We start from the raw sequence: 15,884 nt of genomic DNA on the forward strand, positions 1-15,884 counted from the left end.
TGTGGCTGCTGTCGGGGATGGGGCTCTCAGCTAGATGGACTTTTGGCCCAGCCTGGCATGGCTCTTCACAAGTTCTGCTTCTGTGTGAAACTAGAGAAGTCAGTGTGAAAGTCTCGTATCAGGGTTCAAGTAACGATGAAGCCGAAGCTGGCAGAGGCAGTGAAAGAAAGAATTTCGGATGCTCGTGGCAGTACTCCAGCCAACGGGAGACGGAGGGAGGTGTCCATCGGACATCTTTCTGCTTTACTTCCTACCACTGTGCATTTCAGGTTAAGGTGGATAAATGGATACATGTGATTTCAGCTGCCACAATATTCGGTTTCATTTGCCAGTGCCATATGCTATTTGTGTGGTAACAAATGTGCCATTTTTAGCTCGTAAAGCATTGAATGAATTTATCCGGAATAATTTCTAACCTAACGTGGCCAAACATGTGACAAATCCCAAACAGGGTTCCAAAATGTGCTTTCAGGAGTGCCATTTGATTGCAATGTGTGGGTCTCGAGGCAGTTCGAGTACAATCTGGGGGAAGGATAGCAGATGAAAGAGCAGGGACACAACACTTGGCTTGGGAAGCCCTTGGAAACAGGTGACTCTGGTTCCTCAGTTTCCCTGCCTCCCCTTCCTTCCCTTTAGGTCTTCTCCATCCTCCCCCTTCCCTTTCCCCTCAATAACCCTGTCTGCCTGCAGTCACAACAAAGGGGCGGAGCAGATAAAGCAAGGAATTATTTACTTGTGCTTTTGCTATTAAATGAAGAATACAAAAATATTCAATGCACCCTCCTGGCTCACGTGAGAGAAAAGATCCTTTTATTCCTTGGCTAGTCTTTTGTCTAGCTGAGAATCTGCCACCCACTCAGGTAATTTGTACCGACAGATAGTACCTGTGGTAGCAGGAGGAGGGAATATCCAGCAGAAACCCCGCGTTGCTCACACGTGAGAACGGCTGGCTGGCAAGGGGGTGAGAGCTGGTGGGTATTTGACTCCCTTGGAGGAGAGGTAGACTCAGGAAGAGGCATTTTCTCAAACAGGGAATGAGGTTTTTTTGGCTTATCTTAATAAATGCATGTGTTCTTAGTGAATCAACATGAAAGAGGCAGAGGGCAAGTGCCTCATCTGGCTGGCGTACTCAAACTCGTACCCTCCCACTCAGTGCCACCTTTGAATATATCCTTCCCAATAAAATCTGTTCCTATTTCCCCTTCACATTAGCCCTCTCTTTGGGCATGAGACCAAGATTCCTTGTGCACAAGGATACCAGAGCCAGCAGCATCACACCAAGATGTGATTTGGCTCGAAGAGTGTAAAAATGATGGGAGTATAAAAATGACAGGATGTCCCCCTCGCCAGCCCTGTGCTACCTTGGCAGTAACCGTCTAATGCCAGTGGCCTTGCTGTAAAGAGACGGACAAGAAAAGCCTTCAGCTTGGCCTATGCTTCCAGCTTGCCAGGTCAAAGGTGTCCTGAAAAATGAGGCATTTCTGGGGAGGCTGAAGATGACACGGAGATATTCCTTGTCAAAAACAGTAGGGTAGAGACTTCCCATTCCTGCCGGTGAGAGGTCATAGCCAGCCACAGAGAGAAAAGTCTCTTGCACCTCAGCCCTGGGTTCCTTCCTCGGTTCAGCTGTCACCCCAAATTCCCCTTCCATGCTGCAATTTGCCACTCAGGTTATCCTCCGTGCTGCTACAGACACCCTTCCCTCGGGCCAACGGCACCCTTTGCCTGTTAGAAGCATTAGATGCCTCTGGAATAATAAAGTTTGGGGCCTGTTAATTTCTAATGTGTTAAAACCATGAGAAAAACATCCACAAACCTGAAATTATCAAGTTTTGCAACTATGCTGGTGCAGAAAAACACTATGTTGGGTAGAGCTATTGCCTTCCCCCTGCCCTCTCCCCCAGTATTTTCTAGAGACCATTCCTCCTCCCCCTAAGTCAGAGAACATGAAGTTTTGGACGGCTCCAAACAAGTTGTACAGCGACACAGCCCATGCTCAGATTGATTTTTCTTGACTAAATTTGCTTGATTTTTTTTTTTTGAGGCTTTGGATATCAATTACAAGAACACTACTCTTTTGTCTTGTGTGTTGCTCCCCTACAAAATAATGAACTGTTTAATACACTAGAGGCAATTTCAAATTATCTAGTTTAATGAGGAAGGTTGTGACAGAAGATTTATTACCCTTTCTGATCTGCTAATGTATTTTCCCAACCATCCCAGCAGAACCAATCACCGTATTTTCATTATACATTCTATTTTCAGGGGTTCATTAGTTGTGGACTAAAAATAACAGCGAAGGTCTCAGTCTGAGAGCTAATCCAATTTTTTTAATTGGAATCAAAATTTGATAAGACAACTTTCTAATCATAACAGTATCGAGCATCGAGCCCCTTACTGGGTGTTTTGTCCAAATTGAAACTTCATGTGACTACACATAAAGATCTGACCTAGAAATAGTCACATAACTGCTACGAAGGACAAATCCAGCCTTTTCCTTAAACAACCTTCTCCCACGTTAACACAAGCCATGAAGTGCCAGCTATTCCAACTGACGTGCATTAAAACAAAAAAAAGTCTGGCAATGAACCTGGTCAACAGAGACAAACTCAGAGATGCTCTCAGCTAATGGCTGAAGATGAGGCTTAAGGAACAACTAAGATTCCCACTCCACCAAGAATTAAAAAGAAAAGTAAGGAAAATAAGATGGAAGACCTTCCAGATAGGCAGCAGGGCCTCCTACCTGGAAGCTGGATTCTTTCTAAAGTCGGTACTTTCCAGCAATGGCTTTGTGCTGTTGGGTTACAGTACGTCAACATGAGCCCGATGTTCTCCTGCACCATGTTGATATGCAAGAGCCGCACGCGTAATGAAGAAGACAGGGAGACAAAGAGCTTTGGACTTTCCAGGACATGCTCTTTGCAAAAAGGCGTCACCGCCACGGTGGGGAGGTGGAGATGCGCTGCCTGCGTGGCAGCTGCCCTGCAAGGCTGTCATCCTCGTATCTTGCAAGACAGTTGTCCTTGTGCCTCACAAGACAGTTGTCCTCGTATCTCTGCACTGGTGAGGGGAAGAGGGACCGGCATGCTCAGGGGCCAGCTTGTCCAGAGGGACGCTGGCCTTGGCTCTCTACAGTGGCCAGACATCCTTAATGGGCTAACGAGCCTGCTATGACTTTTAATTATGCCGTGGCTATGTTGTGGCAACCACAGGAGCTATGCTCCTTGATCCAGACATCCCCCTGATCGGTCCCAAACACACGCTGCTCAAGGGATTCTCTCCAGCGACGCAGTAACTGGAGTATCCCGGTGAGGACATCCTCGGAGCACTCGGTGGTCTTTTCTAACCCCGCAAGGATCCCCACAGGAAGGTGTTCCTAACGACCTGCCGGCGGGGAGGCTGGGCTGAGGACGTGTTTTGGCCGGATAACGCATCACTCAGACACCCAGGGGATTCTTAAAATGGATGTAGGGAAGAGGGAAGTTATTGCACCTCACGTCAGCCCCACGCTATAGATTTTAGATGCATAAATTATATATTTACGTTCAAAACTCTATTATTCATAGAGTTGAGTAAACAACTATTGATTTTTACACCGTAGCACAGACAAGTATTTCTAACGATGCAGACGGAGGCTCCGTTTCCATCCCCGGTAGCTCTGACCTCATCGGAGCTTCCCGAGAGTAGTATTTAACAAGGACGATCAAGTTTAAAACCAGTTTAGCTGCCGCTGTTGGGAATGGAAATCAATGCACGTTTCTTTCTGAATGGACAACTCCTCCACCCGCACCGCGTCACGTGCGGCTCGTGTCAAGATTTCCCCCCATTAAATGTATGACACCACCATGCACATTCGGGGTGGCGGAAAAAATCCTTTAACCGCGTTTTCCAGTACTTCGTTATTTCAGAGGTTAACGAAAATCACTCACTTCGTAGCTAACTGCCCATATGGAATCAAGGTACGAGTTCCTTATTGGATTTTTATTGCAGATAAAATTGACAGAGAAAATCACTAGGATATACTTAAAAATGGGAAGGAAATGTACGTTTGCAATAAAAAGGTCTCTGAAGGTCTCTTGTTTCATAGGAAGGAAGCTGTCTTTAAATTGCACGAACGATAAAAAATGATTAAAACCAAAGAGAGACAGGAAGCTGATAATTTGATTTATCATCTTAATGGCTATGATTCATGAATAAATAATATAATGGTTTATGTCTCTCTTGTAAAAGAAGTAGAGAAGAGCAATTTGTCTAATAAACGACTTCAAAAATTACAGCCGAGTCTTGTTTGCCACATTTGTTCTATTTAAAAAGAACGAGCGAGTATCTTATTTCTTATTACTTACTAGGACATTTGTTGTATTATTTATAAGAGTCAAAAACCTTAACTAAAAGCCACTCATCTCTGACCACATTCTCCCATTAGCTTTAAATTCAGGAAAGAGAAAGGATTGATCACTAGATCAATAAATCTAACCTTAGCGCTGACTAAAAGCTTCCTTTAACCTCCTTCCTCCAGCATCCTTTTTCAAAATTAAAGTATCTCCCTTTTTAATTATTTAAGAGCATGTCAATTTTACAGTAAGGCCATGTATGACTGCATCATACAAGGATTTCTTCTTTGTCTTGGACGCGCACCAGGGTCTTTAGAAGGAAAGCATTTCAATTATGATCACTTGTTTTTTGTTTGTTTTTTTTTTTAAAGTTGGATCTGCTGCTACAGACACACACATCCTGTTCCGAGTGTGCCCTGGATTTCATCGAGACAAATGCTGAGAGTAGGAAAATGGGGGAGAAATGTTTACTCCCAGTTATCGGACACACAAACTGCCCCGAATCCATCAATGGTTCCGATGGAGCTGAAGTCGCTCTGCATTGACGGCACCGGGCCAACAACTGACGTTACCATAGAGCTGCAAAAGTCACTTCAGGCAAAAGCAAACCCCAGAGAACACAATTAATGGAAGGAGTGTTTAATTTTTTTTAAACCATCCTTTAAAAATAGCTTGTAGATGTAGTTTGCCCAGTGTACATCAAGAGCCTGACCTCCCCCCCTCACCTTATATCAAAATAATTTTATCAAAATCTGATTTTTTCTCACCAGAAGCTGTTCACACTGATTCAATACGCTGTGTTTCTACTGTCCTCCTACGGAACCGCCTTCAAACCAACACAAACCGTGCCATGCAGACACGATTCCTGTTGCAAAGCTGGCCGGGTGCCCCAAAACAGGGGGGCTGTGGCCAGGGTCACCTCTGGATTATGTCCTCGCTTGGCCACTGACCTGCTCCATAGTCTTAAGCACATGTTTTTCCAGACATCTCCATGCATTTCCTCTTTCTGCATTTAATCTGCATCCTGAAGAACCTGGGATCTCTGTCTTGCAAGAGCTTGGGCTTCCAGGAAAATGGAAGTTCTTACCCTGTTTCTGAGGCTAATTTTTTAGGGGGCTTCAACACTGAACTTCAAGACTTGGTTATCTTTGGGTCACACAAAGGGATGCACAGTGTTACAAAGTGTTATTGGAGTAAGCAGCACTGGTAAGACTGTTAATGACAGCAGCGGGAGGAAAACTTTCGGATGACAATTCTTGACATATTGTAAAACCAGTTAATTTCTACAGCGCTTATTAAAAACAAGAAAAAAAAGAGGAAAAAAGGTACATGGATTTAAGCAGAATAGATGTTTGGAGTTCTCATGTTTCATAAAAAAACGTACTTTGTGACATGGATCTTTCTCTCACAGACTTGTGCTGGTTTTGGCTGGGACAGAGTTAATTTTCTCAGTAGCAGCTGCTACGTGCCGTGCCGTGTTTTGGATTTGTGGTGGAAGCAGTGTTGGTAACACAGGGATGTGTTCCTTACTGCTGAGCAGTGCTCACACAGAGCCAAGGCCTCTTCTGCTTCTCACCCACCCCATCAGGGAGGCGGCTGGGGGTGCACGAGAAGTTGGGAGGGGACCCAGGTGGGACGGCTGACCCCACAGGGGTGTTCCATACCATACGACGTCATACTCGGCGTATAAAGCTGGGGGAAGAAGCAGGAAGGGGAGGACATTCGGAGTGATGGCGTTTGTCTTCCCAAGTCACTGTGATGCATGGTGGGGCTCTGCTTTCCTGGGGATGGCTGAACACCTGCCTGCTGACGGGAAGTGGTGAAGGAATTCCTTGTTTTGCTTTGCTTGTGGCTTTGGCTTTACCTATTGAACTGTATCTCAACCCACGGGTCTCCTTACCCTGACCCCTCCGATTCTCTCCCCCATCCCAGCGGAGCAGGGAAGGGTGAGCGAGCGGCTGCGCGGTGTTTGGCTGCCGGCCGGGTTAAAACCACGACAGACTGCACACGTACACACAACTCACTGTCCCTGGCTACAAATGTCACACGGGCAGGAATGATCTGGACAAGTAAAACAAGAAAAAACTGGCTCAACTTCCCCAAAACCTCATTCCTTCATCAGTATTTTCTACATATGATTCCTCTAAACGAACGCAACTAAGTGGCCCACAGTCCAAAGGCTCTGGTTTTGTGTGCTGCACCTTCTTCTCCCAACTGCAATATTTTATTCTAAAATTGGAGTGCTCAAGACATTTTTGGGGTAAGAGACGCATCAACAAATGTCAAAAGAATGTAGGCTGCAAGCAGAACGACACTGAAAATGCAGCGTGTTGGGGAACTACACCCCAAAAAAGGTTCTGTCGTGGCCTTTCACTTTGAAGGCTCAAAATCTTTGCTCATTTTGAAAGAGGTGGTGGCCTCTGCTAACTTCCAACGCAAGCGCGACTTTTGGTCGAAATCTACTTTTTGTTGACTTGAGATAAAAATAATGCTAATCTCTATCTAAAATTACAAGCTTTTTGCCCTAATTAAGAGTTTCTGAAAGAGAGTTTTAATCAAGCAGACTGCAAACCTCTCGGACGTCCCTCTGTGAAGTCAGATTTTGAACCAGACACTATTACTCCGTACCGCAGCCACGCAAATCGCAGGCCACCATTCCACCACGATGGGCACAGCGTAGAGGAGCAGAGCAAAGATGATCCCTGCTGCTCGCTCGCTTTGTATTTGGAAAATGGCAGTGACAGATAGCGGGAAAAAGAGATTCACTGCTCTGAAGCTCTCCTTGATAAAATACAGTTTATGCAAAAGGCAATGCCAGTTGAATGGAAGACGCACAAGGAAAAGATTATAAAAAAAAAGAGTAGTTTTTCTGACATCAGTCATACAATTATTTGCATATGGAGGAGGGAGAATCTCAGCTGGTATAAGCTGAATCAGTGTATCAATAAAGCCACGCCGATTTATCGCAGCTGAGAGTTTGTCCTGTAGCACATTCATCCATGTGCGATGCCACAGATTGGCGCGTTGGCACTTTCTCCCTGGAGACTCTGGTTCAAAACCTATTTGAAACACAGTGAAAACAAACGGGCTGGTCTCTAAGCAGATGTCCCTGGAAGTCTGTTTACATCATCACAGTGACAGCAGTTTAGTGGAAAGGGTATTCTCTGCTTGGGGGAGCAAGGGCAGAGTAGCAGGTGCCCAGTGGAGCTGCACGGCAGAGCTTCCTTGGTAACTCCTGAGTACCCAGCCTGCAGGGTGGATTTGACGTGCACAAATCCATAGGATTCTGTACAAGGTGGAATTAAAAGACTCAAATAGAAATATTGCTTCGTCTCAGTCTACAGTCTCGGCGCGAGACTCTGCGGCACTGCGCTCTACCGCTCCCAGTCTGCACGCAAACATAACCTCACGCACACGGCTAATTGCTGGTTTTTGATAAGATCTCTGCGTGCACGAAATGAAAAACTCTGGTAACTCTGCAGGCACAGGGTCTCGGCTTCAAAAGCATGTCAAGAAGACACAAAAGCTCCCTGTGATCAAAGGAGAGGAAACAGTGCGGTGGTTGTAGTTACAGTTACATCATCTCACGCACTTTTGGCCCAGAGTAGTTCTGGGCCCAGTTTGGCGAGAGGAGATAAAGCACATTCCAGTGAAGACAACAGAACTGGAGGTCGTTTCTGCACCTCCTGGAGCTGTGCCCCGAGCCCACAGCCTGGAAAGCAACAGAGTCTCTTGCCTGAACCCAGATCCGCTGAGTCTCCCTGGGATTTCACCAGTAATTCAGCAGCAGATCTGCCTGTCCACGTAATGTAAGCAATGCTTTTAGGAGCATTATCCATGCACGGTTTTCCCGTACGTGGAATTTGGCAGGAGGCCATTCGACCAAATGCTTCACATTGCAAGAAAACTCTGCAGACTTTTTCTTTTTTTTAAACTATACTTATTAAAAAAAAAAACCCAACCCCCCTACTAACAAAGCAGGAAAGTTATTAATCATCACCTCAGGATCAACCACGCAAGATCAGGGAGTTTAATATGCGGATTTTTAAGGAAATAACTTCCTTCTCACCCTCCCACCTCGTGCTTTCTCGTTTAAGAAGCAGCAGCTTCTATAGGGAAAACTGAGTATTTCCTATAAGGAAATAGTAGTGCAGAAGCAGAGTTCCCAAGTCCAAGCCCCATCTGTCCTAAGTAACGACATCGTTATCCCTTCCAGACACTGATCAAACCCCAGTTTATGAGTACTTTGCTTTTTTATGGCCATTATACAATTTCATAGAATTTCATAAAATTTCTAGGTTGGAAAAGACCTTAGAGATCATCCAGTCCAACCGTCCCTAATCCCCATTAAACCATATCCCTAAGCAGAATATATGCAAAGCTGTTCCAGAACCCCGCTGCTCTGACCATTACAAGCCTTCCTCTTTTCCAACCAAAACCTTTTCACAACCAGTTTACACGTGTTTGTTCCCGTACCGAGTGTTGTCCTGAAGAAAAATTGTTTTTCCCCTCCCTGGTGCTTAGTCCCCTGATGTATTTATAGAAAGATCATATCCTCTTTCGAACTCCATTTTGCTAGGAACAGTTATGTCAGAAACAGACCGATGGATTTACTGTATTTGAGATGGACACACGCACGCAGAGGCTGGAGCGCTCGTTTTAAAAGAAACGCAGAAAATACAGACGAGTCAGTCTTTAGTTAACAGCGCGTTGTTTCAAACACGTCAGCCACATATGGAAATTACAATATAAAAGACAGACCGAGTTCAAAACGGATTTTTAGGGTTTTTAGATCTAAAGACTATCCATCTATAGAAATACCAGAAAGCCTACCTGAAATTCCATAAAACTCTAGTTTGGGAACAGTACCAAAAGCCCACAAAGAATGTAATTTCTGAAAAAGAGAGCTGGGAAGACTCAAAGTACATTCGGATAAAAAAGCCTTAGGCAGTGGCTAGTTTGGGTGGTAAATAATCTGCAGAAAAAGACCAAAAAAAAAAAATCAAATTGCTATGAAAAGAAAACCCTAGAGGGAAGAAAGACTGGGCATACTATTTATCTGTTCAGAGACAATTTCTTCCTCTCACAAAAATATTTTCTAGCTTTGCTGCTCTGGTACATCGATCCTGAGTACTCTAACTTTTGACTTGTAATGATATTCCTTCAGATACAGCTTCACCGACGGAGGGATGGGAAGCGCGTCAATACCATCGTAAGTTGTGCAGTTGCAAATAACCGTTCTACAGATGTGTTGAAGAGAAAAAGGGAAAGTCCTGTTCAGCGGAGTGGATAAAAGCGGTTCAAAGAACATACAGGAACTCGGATCTTTGTAGTGCTCCAGGAGTCCCGTGATGTCAGGAGAATGGAAGACACAAGGATCGTGGGCATCGAAGCTGAAGTTGTGATTCCACTGCTCTATCCGCGCGTGGAGGGAACGACTGTAGCGCCTGAAGCTCACAGAAAACAAATAGTCTTCCTGGGCAGAATCTCGCAACAAAAACGTTCCCTCTGGCTTTCCTTCCAACAGCGCCTCAGCTGCATATTTATCCATGACTCCCCAGTAGCAGGGATTGTTATTGATCTGGAGGAGGTCTGGGACTAGGCAGTGGACATAATCGATCTGCGTATGGTATTTCGGAGGTGTTTCCATCCGTAGCAGCTCGTCATCCGTTTCCCATTTGGGCTTGTTTCTTTTCCTAGAACTTGTGCACAGTGTTATCACTTCGTCGTCGGAGTCCATATCGCTCTCATCTTGACTGCTCCTTCCCACCTTACCCATAACCAGCTCAGACCTCGGATCACCCCTGGAGGAACCGCCGTCGGTAAAGTCGCAGGACTGGGAGGGAGAGTCCGTTCCCCCGTTGGCAATCCCATCGTCTCGCAGCTGCTCCTCCCTTTCCTCACGCTGGGATAAATCAGCAATTATCCAGTCTTCTGCTTTTGGACTTATAGGGGCCGTATGTCTTTTGATCAAGTGCCACCGAAAAGCCAGCTCCGAGCGCGGAGGGAAAGGACACTTATCCAGCATTAACTCACTGATATGGATTTTCCTTTTCGACGGCAGTCCTGAGGCATGCCGACTGCTACAATTCTTTATGGGAAAGCACTGACCCACAGCATCTTGCAGCTTCTGTTTGAGAGACCGGCCTAAAAACCTGTGTCCGCACGAACGGTCCAGATCCAGCTCGACGGACGAGCAGCTATACTTCCTCTCCTGGCTCCTTAAATTAGTCCCTGATCTTCCCGCAGCGCCTGCTGTTTCGGCGTCGGAGCAGTGCTCGCCCTTTTTAGACCAGGAGAGCTTCTTTCCACTCCAGACGTAGCCATCCTTTCTGTCTGCGCTTCTGCTCCGGCTGCTTTTGGGTCTCACGTCTGTGTTTTTAATATTACTGTCCTTATTTTCTGCCATTTTGACAGCTTTGCTTCGCAAGTTGCCAGAAAGCACGCTGTGTTTCTTGCCGGGTTTTTCTACATAAGGAAGCTTCCTCGAGGCACTTTCTGGAAATATCTGAGGAAAAAGAAAACACAGTCAACAGTTCTGCACGCACACAACACAAGACCAAGGCAGGTGTACACGGGACAACGGCAACGATTAATTGCTAACCATGTAACAATAACATGATCAAGCTGAAATCACGAGCACACCTCACAAATACCGGCCTGATCCCAGACAAGGCTCCCTTAACCCTTCCTTGGGAAAAGCATCCTCCAGAATAAACCATTCGAGGTGATTTTAGAGCATCTGTTCAGACTACGCAGCAGAGCAGAGAGTTTTAGGTGTTGGCAAGCCTCTTGTGCCGGGGTCCATTTTAAACGGAAGCGCTTCCCGTGGCAGGTGACACTGCTTTAGCTGTTTAGTGAGCAAATTCTGCATCTCTTCCAAATAACCTTTCAAGAAGGAACAAGCCAGAACAGAAACAACTAGGTCAGAGTACAAAGAGCTACTGTACCTAGATGATATGCCTGTCTGCTACTAATCCACAGAGTGGGATGCCAGAGATCTTCTTCTTAACTGACACTTTTGGGTCACTTTGTGGATAAAAAAAAAAAAAATTAAATTATATCAGTCACAGATTCTGTCAATTTCTGAAAGCTGTTTTCCTCTGCCTTTTCAAACAGAGCTAGAAAATACTGAGCCCCTAAGGGATTGAAATATCTGGGGCTTTACATACTGAAAAGGATTAAAACAAATCCAGTCTCTTACTAAAAGCAGTTTTAAAAGGCCGTGAAAGATGGAACTGCTTATTACTCATTAGAGAAGAAAGTTTACATTATTAAAATCAGTGTTGCTCTGAGACCTATGGTTGCTGATTTCATTCTCTTTTGTTTCCAAAAGCGTATTGAATTCTCAAACAGATAAGAGGTTTCCTTTTGAATGATGCGCTTTGAAAAAGAAAAAAGAAAGTCTCTTTTGATTACTCAGTTGAAAGTAGAGCGGAATTTTTTCAAGGTACATAGATAGCAATATGTTACGTATGCTATACCCTCCCGAGGCACGGCAGAGTGCAGAAATATTTCCCATCACGTACCACGATGCTTTTGCACCAAACGATGTACAGCTTCTCTGTTCCCCTGGGGTTTTTTGTTGTGTTGTTTTGGGTTTTGGTTTGTTTTTGTTTTTTTTTTTTAAAAAAACAACTAATTGACATGGTAAATTCTAAGCAGGAAAAGAAAAGGGCATCCACTTCCTCTCTCCATTCAATCCATTCTCATCATCAGGATTAGCCAGCATGACACAACCTCTCTGCTGTTCCCCCGGGGCTGCGCGGGCTGAGTTCTAGCCTCTGCTTTCAGTAAAAGAATAAGGCTCCTGTGCCAAAAGGCTGACGTGCAATCTGTGGGTCAAATGCATCCCAGATGTAACTTTCACCCAGGAATTTTTGACATGACATTCCTTATTTAAGACTCCCAAACCTGAGAGCTGTGGGGGAAAGGAAAATGGAGGGAAAGGGAGGAGAAGCAGAAACGTGGAACGAGGGCAAGATCGGTAAAATATCGCAAATATGTGGAAAAAAAACTGGCATTAGGGCAATCTAGATGAACAGTACCTCACCGGTACCAAGCAGAATCAGAGAATGGGGTCCACGTTCCCACAATTACAAAGCAAAGATTGAAATAAAGATTTATTTTTCTCTCAGCATTTCGCAAAGCACTTTTCAGTGAAAACATTGCAGGATGCAATACAGATAGGAGAAAGGCAACGTTTGTGTGAGATCTCAAACACCTTTATTTAGACCAAGATTTATAGAATCCTAGAATCCTAGAATGGTTTGGGCTGGAAGGGACCTCAAAGATCATCCAGTTCCAACCCCCCTGCCATGGGCAGGGACACCCTCCACTACACCAGGTTGCCCAAAGATTCACCAATTCCTTTTGTAATATTTATATTTTTCATCCAGAAACGAACTAGAGTGGAGTACTGAATTTTCTCCACAACTGAAAAAGAGGAAAAATAACAATCTCATTTACCCTGGTGATAATCTGGAGTCACTGCTGAAGACAGAAAGTTATTCTGGATTCATCCTGTGGTAAAATACATTTACTCTCTATATATGGGATTTTTAATTGGACAGAGAGATATCATTGAGGTTGCAAATTCAAGTACTTAAAAATTAGGATACGCCAGTTTGTAATTGCTTTTGAAACCTTCAATTATCTCATTCAGCACATCCAGCCCATATAAGGAATAAGAATACGCAGAATATGGGCTTTTAATGAAAAACTGCAAGACGTACAAAACCCAGAAGTGCTGAAAAGGCCCGTTCTCCCCTTGCGTCAGCCTTGCAACTGAAACAAGCTCCGTGGTTTCTGCCCTTTCTGGGTTGCTGTTGTATTTGACTGTAAATCCACCTTCTACTTTGTACCTTTCTTTCCATCGTGAATCGTTAGTGGTACCTGAACCCTGAAACTCAGACTGGAGACACAGCACGTGATGCTGTGGGACACGCACCATTAGCCAGCAGCACAGAAGGCTGTTTCCCTGGGGTCTGACGGCTGCCGGGACCCAGGCGCCGACTCTGCCACCTCAGAGCAATAATTGCTAATCAGACACAACGCCAGGCCCGTGAAAAGAGCACGGAATAAATGAAGAAAAAGGGATGTCGTCCTACTAAAGCTAGGTTTGGACTCAACCCTGCGAAGGAAGATGGTTCAGTGGTCAGCTTGAGACCTGGGAGACAAAAACGGTTTCCAAATCTGCTACAAACGTCCGCGTGCCCACAGGCAAGCTGCCTTCCGAAAGACGCGCCGGCCGCTGTGTATTTAGGTGCCCAAATCCCACCGCTTGGCATCACAATAAGGGGTGACGCCTTCATACCTTTCCGAATCTGTGATTCACAGCCCCACCAATCAAACGGGGACCAAAAATGATTTTGGTGTCGGAAAGAAAAGGGCATAGAGGGCAGCGAGGCGTTCAGTGCTGTGTTACTGCGTAAGGCTGTCCACCTAACCCAGCTATTCCTTGTGCTGCAGGCGTCCGAGGGAAACGCCGTCTGCTGTACATCCGTTAGTGGTTGGCGTGCAACTGAAAGAGCAGGAGAGGAGGGTGAGGATAAAAAAAGAGGGAACACGGAGACACGGAGCGTACTTTTCCCTACAGGGCAAGGTTAAATGGAAGAGTCCAGCACTGTGCAGCTTACACGCATCAGTTCTGAGATGTTTTCAAGTAGATACAATTAGTCTCCTGCCTACAAAAGCTGCCTTCTACATGAGGATACCTGAGGCATCTCAGGAGCAGGCGGATCTGACAAAACCCTCGCACTTGAAACTCTTCCGCCTAAGAAAACAGCAAAGGGAAAGCAACATGCAGGGATAAGCAGAGTTCACTTCAGGCCACAGGATCCCGGGTGTAGTTCAAGGTTATCCAACGCTGTCACAGCTTACAGTCCCTGAGGACAAACAGAGCGCTGGGTGCTTTTTGTTGTTGTTCTTACAACGTGCACAGCTCCCTCCTTCAGGGGCACTTCTCTCGCCCGGCTGCACGAGATGCTTTTCTTTCACACACTGATTCCTCAACACTAGGACTTCAAGCCCAAACTAAAAGCAACATCTAGTAGCTATTTGGAGGCAGTAACTATATTACTTCCTAGCCAGAGGTAGGCTGCAATCAACAACGGTGATAAGGTACTTACAGCCTCACCATATGCCTAATTAAATCAGCGGCAAGTGCCCAATAACTCCAATAGGAGAATCAAAATCATAAGCGTAGACAGACCTTTTTTTAAGTTATTCAATAAATACTGAATTGCTTTAACTAGATATTTATGTCATAGAATCATAGAATGGTTTGGGTTGGAAGGGACCTCAAAGATCATCTAGTTCCAACCTCCCTGCCATGGGCAGGGACACCTTCCACTACACCAGGTTGCCCAAAGCTTCATCCAACCTGGCCTTGAACACTTCCAGGGATGTCGCAAGCTGCTGATCCTTCCCTCTAGCCCAGCACCGCCAAGTCCTCTTCATTAAGCTGCTTCCCTTTTGGTACAACAAAGAATACCAAATGTATACAGAATACTGTATGCAATATCACCGCAGCACAGGCTGAAGAGGATGGCGGGGGGTCTCCAGCCCACCCTCCCGCTCAGAGCAGGCCCACTGCCAGCGCAGGCTCAGAGGAGCCAAGGCACGGTCTGGCCACGTTCTGAAAACCTCCGAGGACGGAGATCTCGCCAGCTCTTCGCTGCTCCCCCGCTGCACGACCCTCCTAGTGAAGGAAATGCCTTGGAAGTTTTCTGTCCACGTAAACAAAAGCCAAAGTGACGCTGTATTATGCCTCTAAACAAACAAGAACAGGAGACTCACACAAAAGAACAATAGATCAATTTTGCAATTGTTCTGGAAGTTGATATTCTTTTACAGCTGATAAAATCCTGAGGGAGAAGAGCAAGCCATAAGAAACTGGAGTACTTTTTCTTTTTTTCTTTCAACTCACATAAAAGTTACTTGAAAAAATTCTCACCGATCACATGCTGTTTTCATTAATTTCACCCAATTAGATTTTGGCCACAAGACCACATTTTAAAACTTGACCTTTCACTGAAGTTAAGCTGTTATTAACTTATTTTGGAAAAAAGCCCGATCTATTAAGGATAACATTAAGACACAATTCCTCTGTCTTGAATTCTTTTTCTTCAGTTTCGACTATGTTTATTTTGATTTATGATACTGTCCAAAAATACCTAAGCTAGACTCCAGAGGCCTTTCCAGCAAGTTAAAGCAATAACCACACACACACAGAGGAAAGTGACTGTCTAAGGATACCAACAGTAACCTACTCTGCTTCTTACTTGGAAATATCCTGGATTTATGTTGGTTCTGTACCCCCCCAGAACCGTAGGAGGAGGGGGGCATGCAGCCATGCCCTCCTAAGCCCAACACTGCTACACCCAGGAGGTAGAAGTGATCTGGAAGCAGGTGCCAAAGGTGAGGGCCGCTCGTATCCACTGCTTTAAGGAAACTCCGCTCGTGTGCTGAAGGAGAGAGGCACGCAGCGCTTGGCAGAGCGCAGCAGCACTAAATCAGGAAAAGCTTTATGGTCCATGACCAACGCTT

At 45.3% G+C, this 15,884-nt stretch overlaps 1 protein-coding gene across 1 annotated transcript; it reads right to left on the reverse strand.

Annotated features, from left to right (window-relative positions):
* Positions 1 to 9,173: 9,173 nt before the first annotated feature.
* On the reverse strand, positions 9,174 to 10,743 carry SOCS4 (suppressor of cytokine signaling 4). Its single transcript, XM_009981941.2, has one exon. The coding sequence runs from the start codon at positions 10,741 to 10,743 to the stop codon at positions 9,433 to 9,435; it is 1,311 nt and encodes a 436-aa protein (XP_009980243.1). The 3' UTR covers positions 9,174 to 9,432.
* Positions 10,744 to 15,884: the final 5,141 nt, after the last annotated feature.

The sequence above is a fragment of the Tauraco erythrolophus genome, chromosome 6 (assembly GCF_009769465.1).
Source record: "Tauraco erythrolophus isolate bTauEry1 chromosome 6, bTauEry1.pri, whole genome shotgun sequence".
NCBI classification, from domain to species: domain Eukaryota; kingdom Metazoa; phylum Chordata; class Aves; order Musophagiformes; family Musophagidae; genus Tauraco; species Tauraco erythrolophus.

What these genes read in the sequence shown, in the direction of transcription:
- SOCS4 (XM_009981941.2), bottom strand. Translation starts at nt 10,743, where the DNA reads ATGGCAGAAAATAAGGACAGTAATATTAAAAACACAGACGTGAGACCC.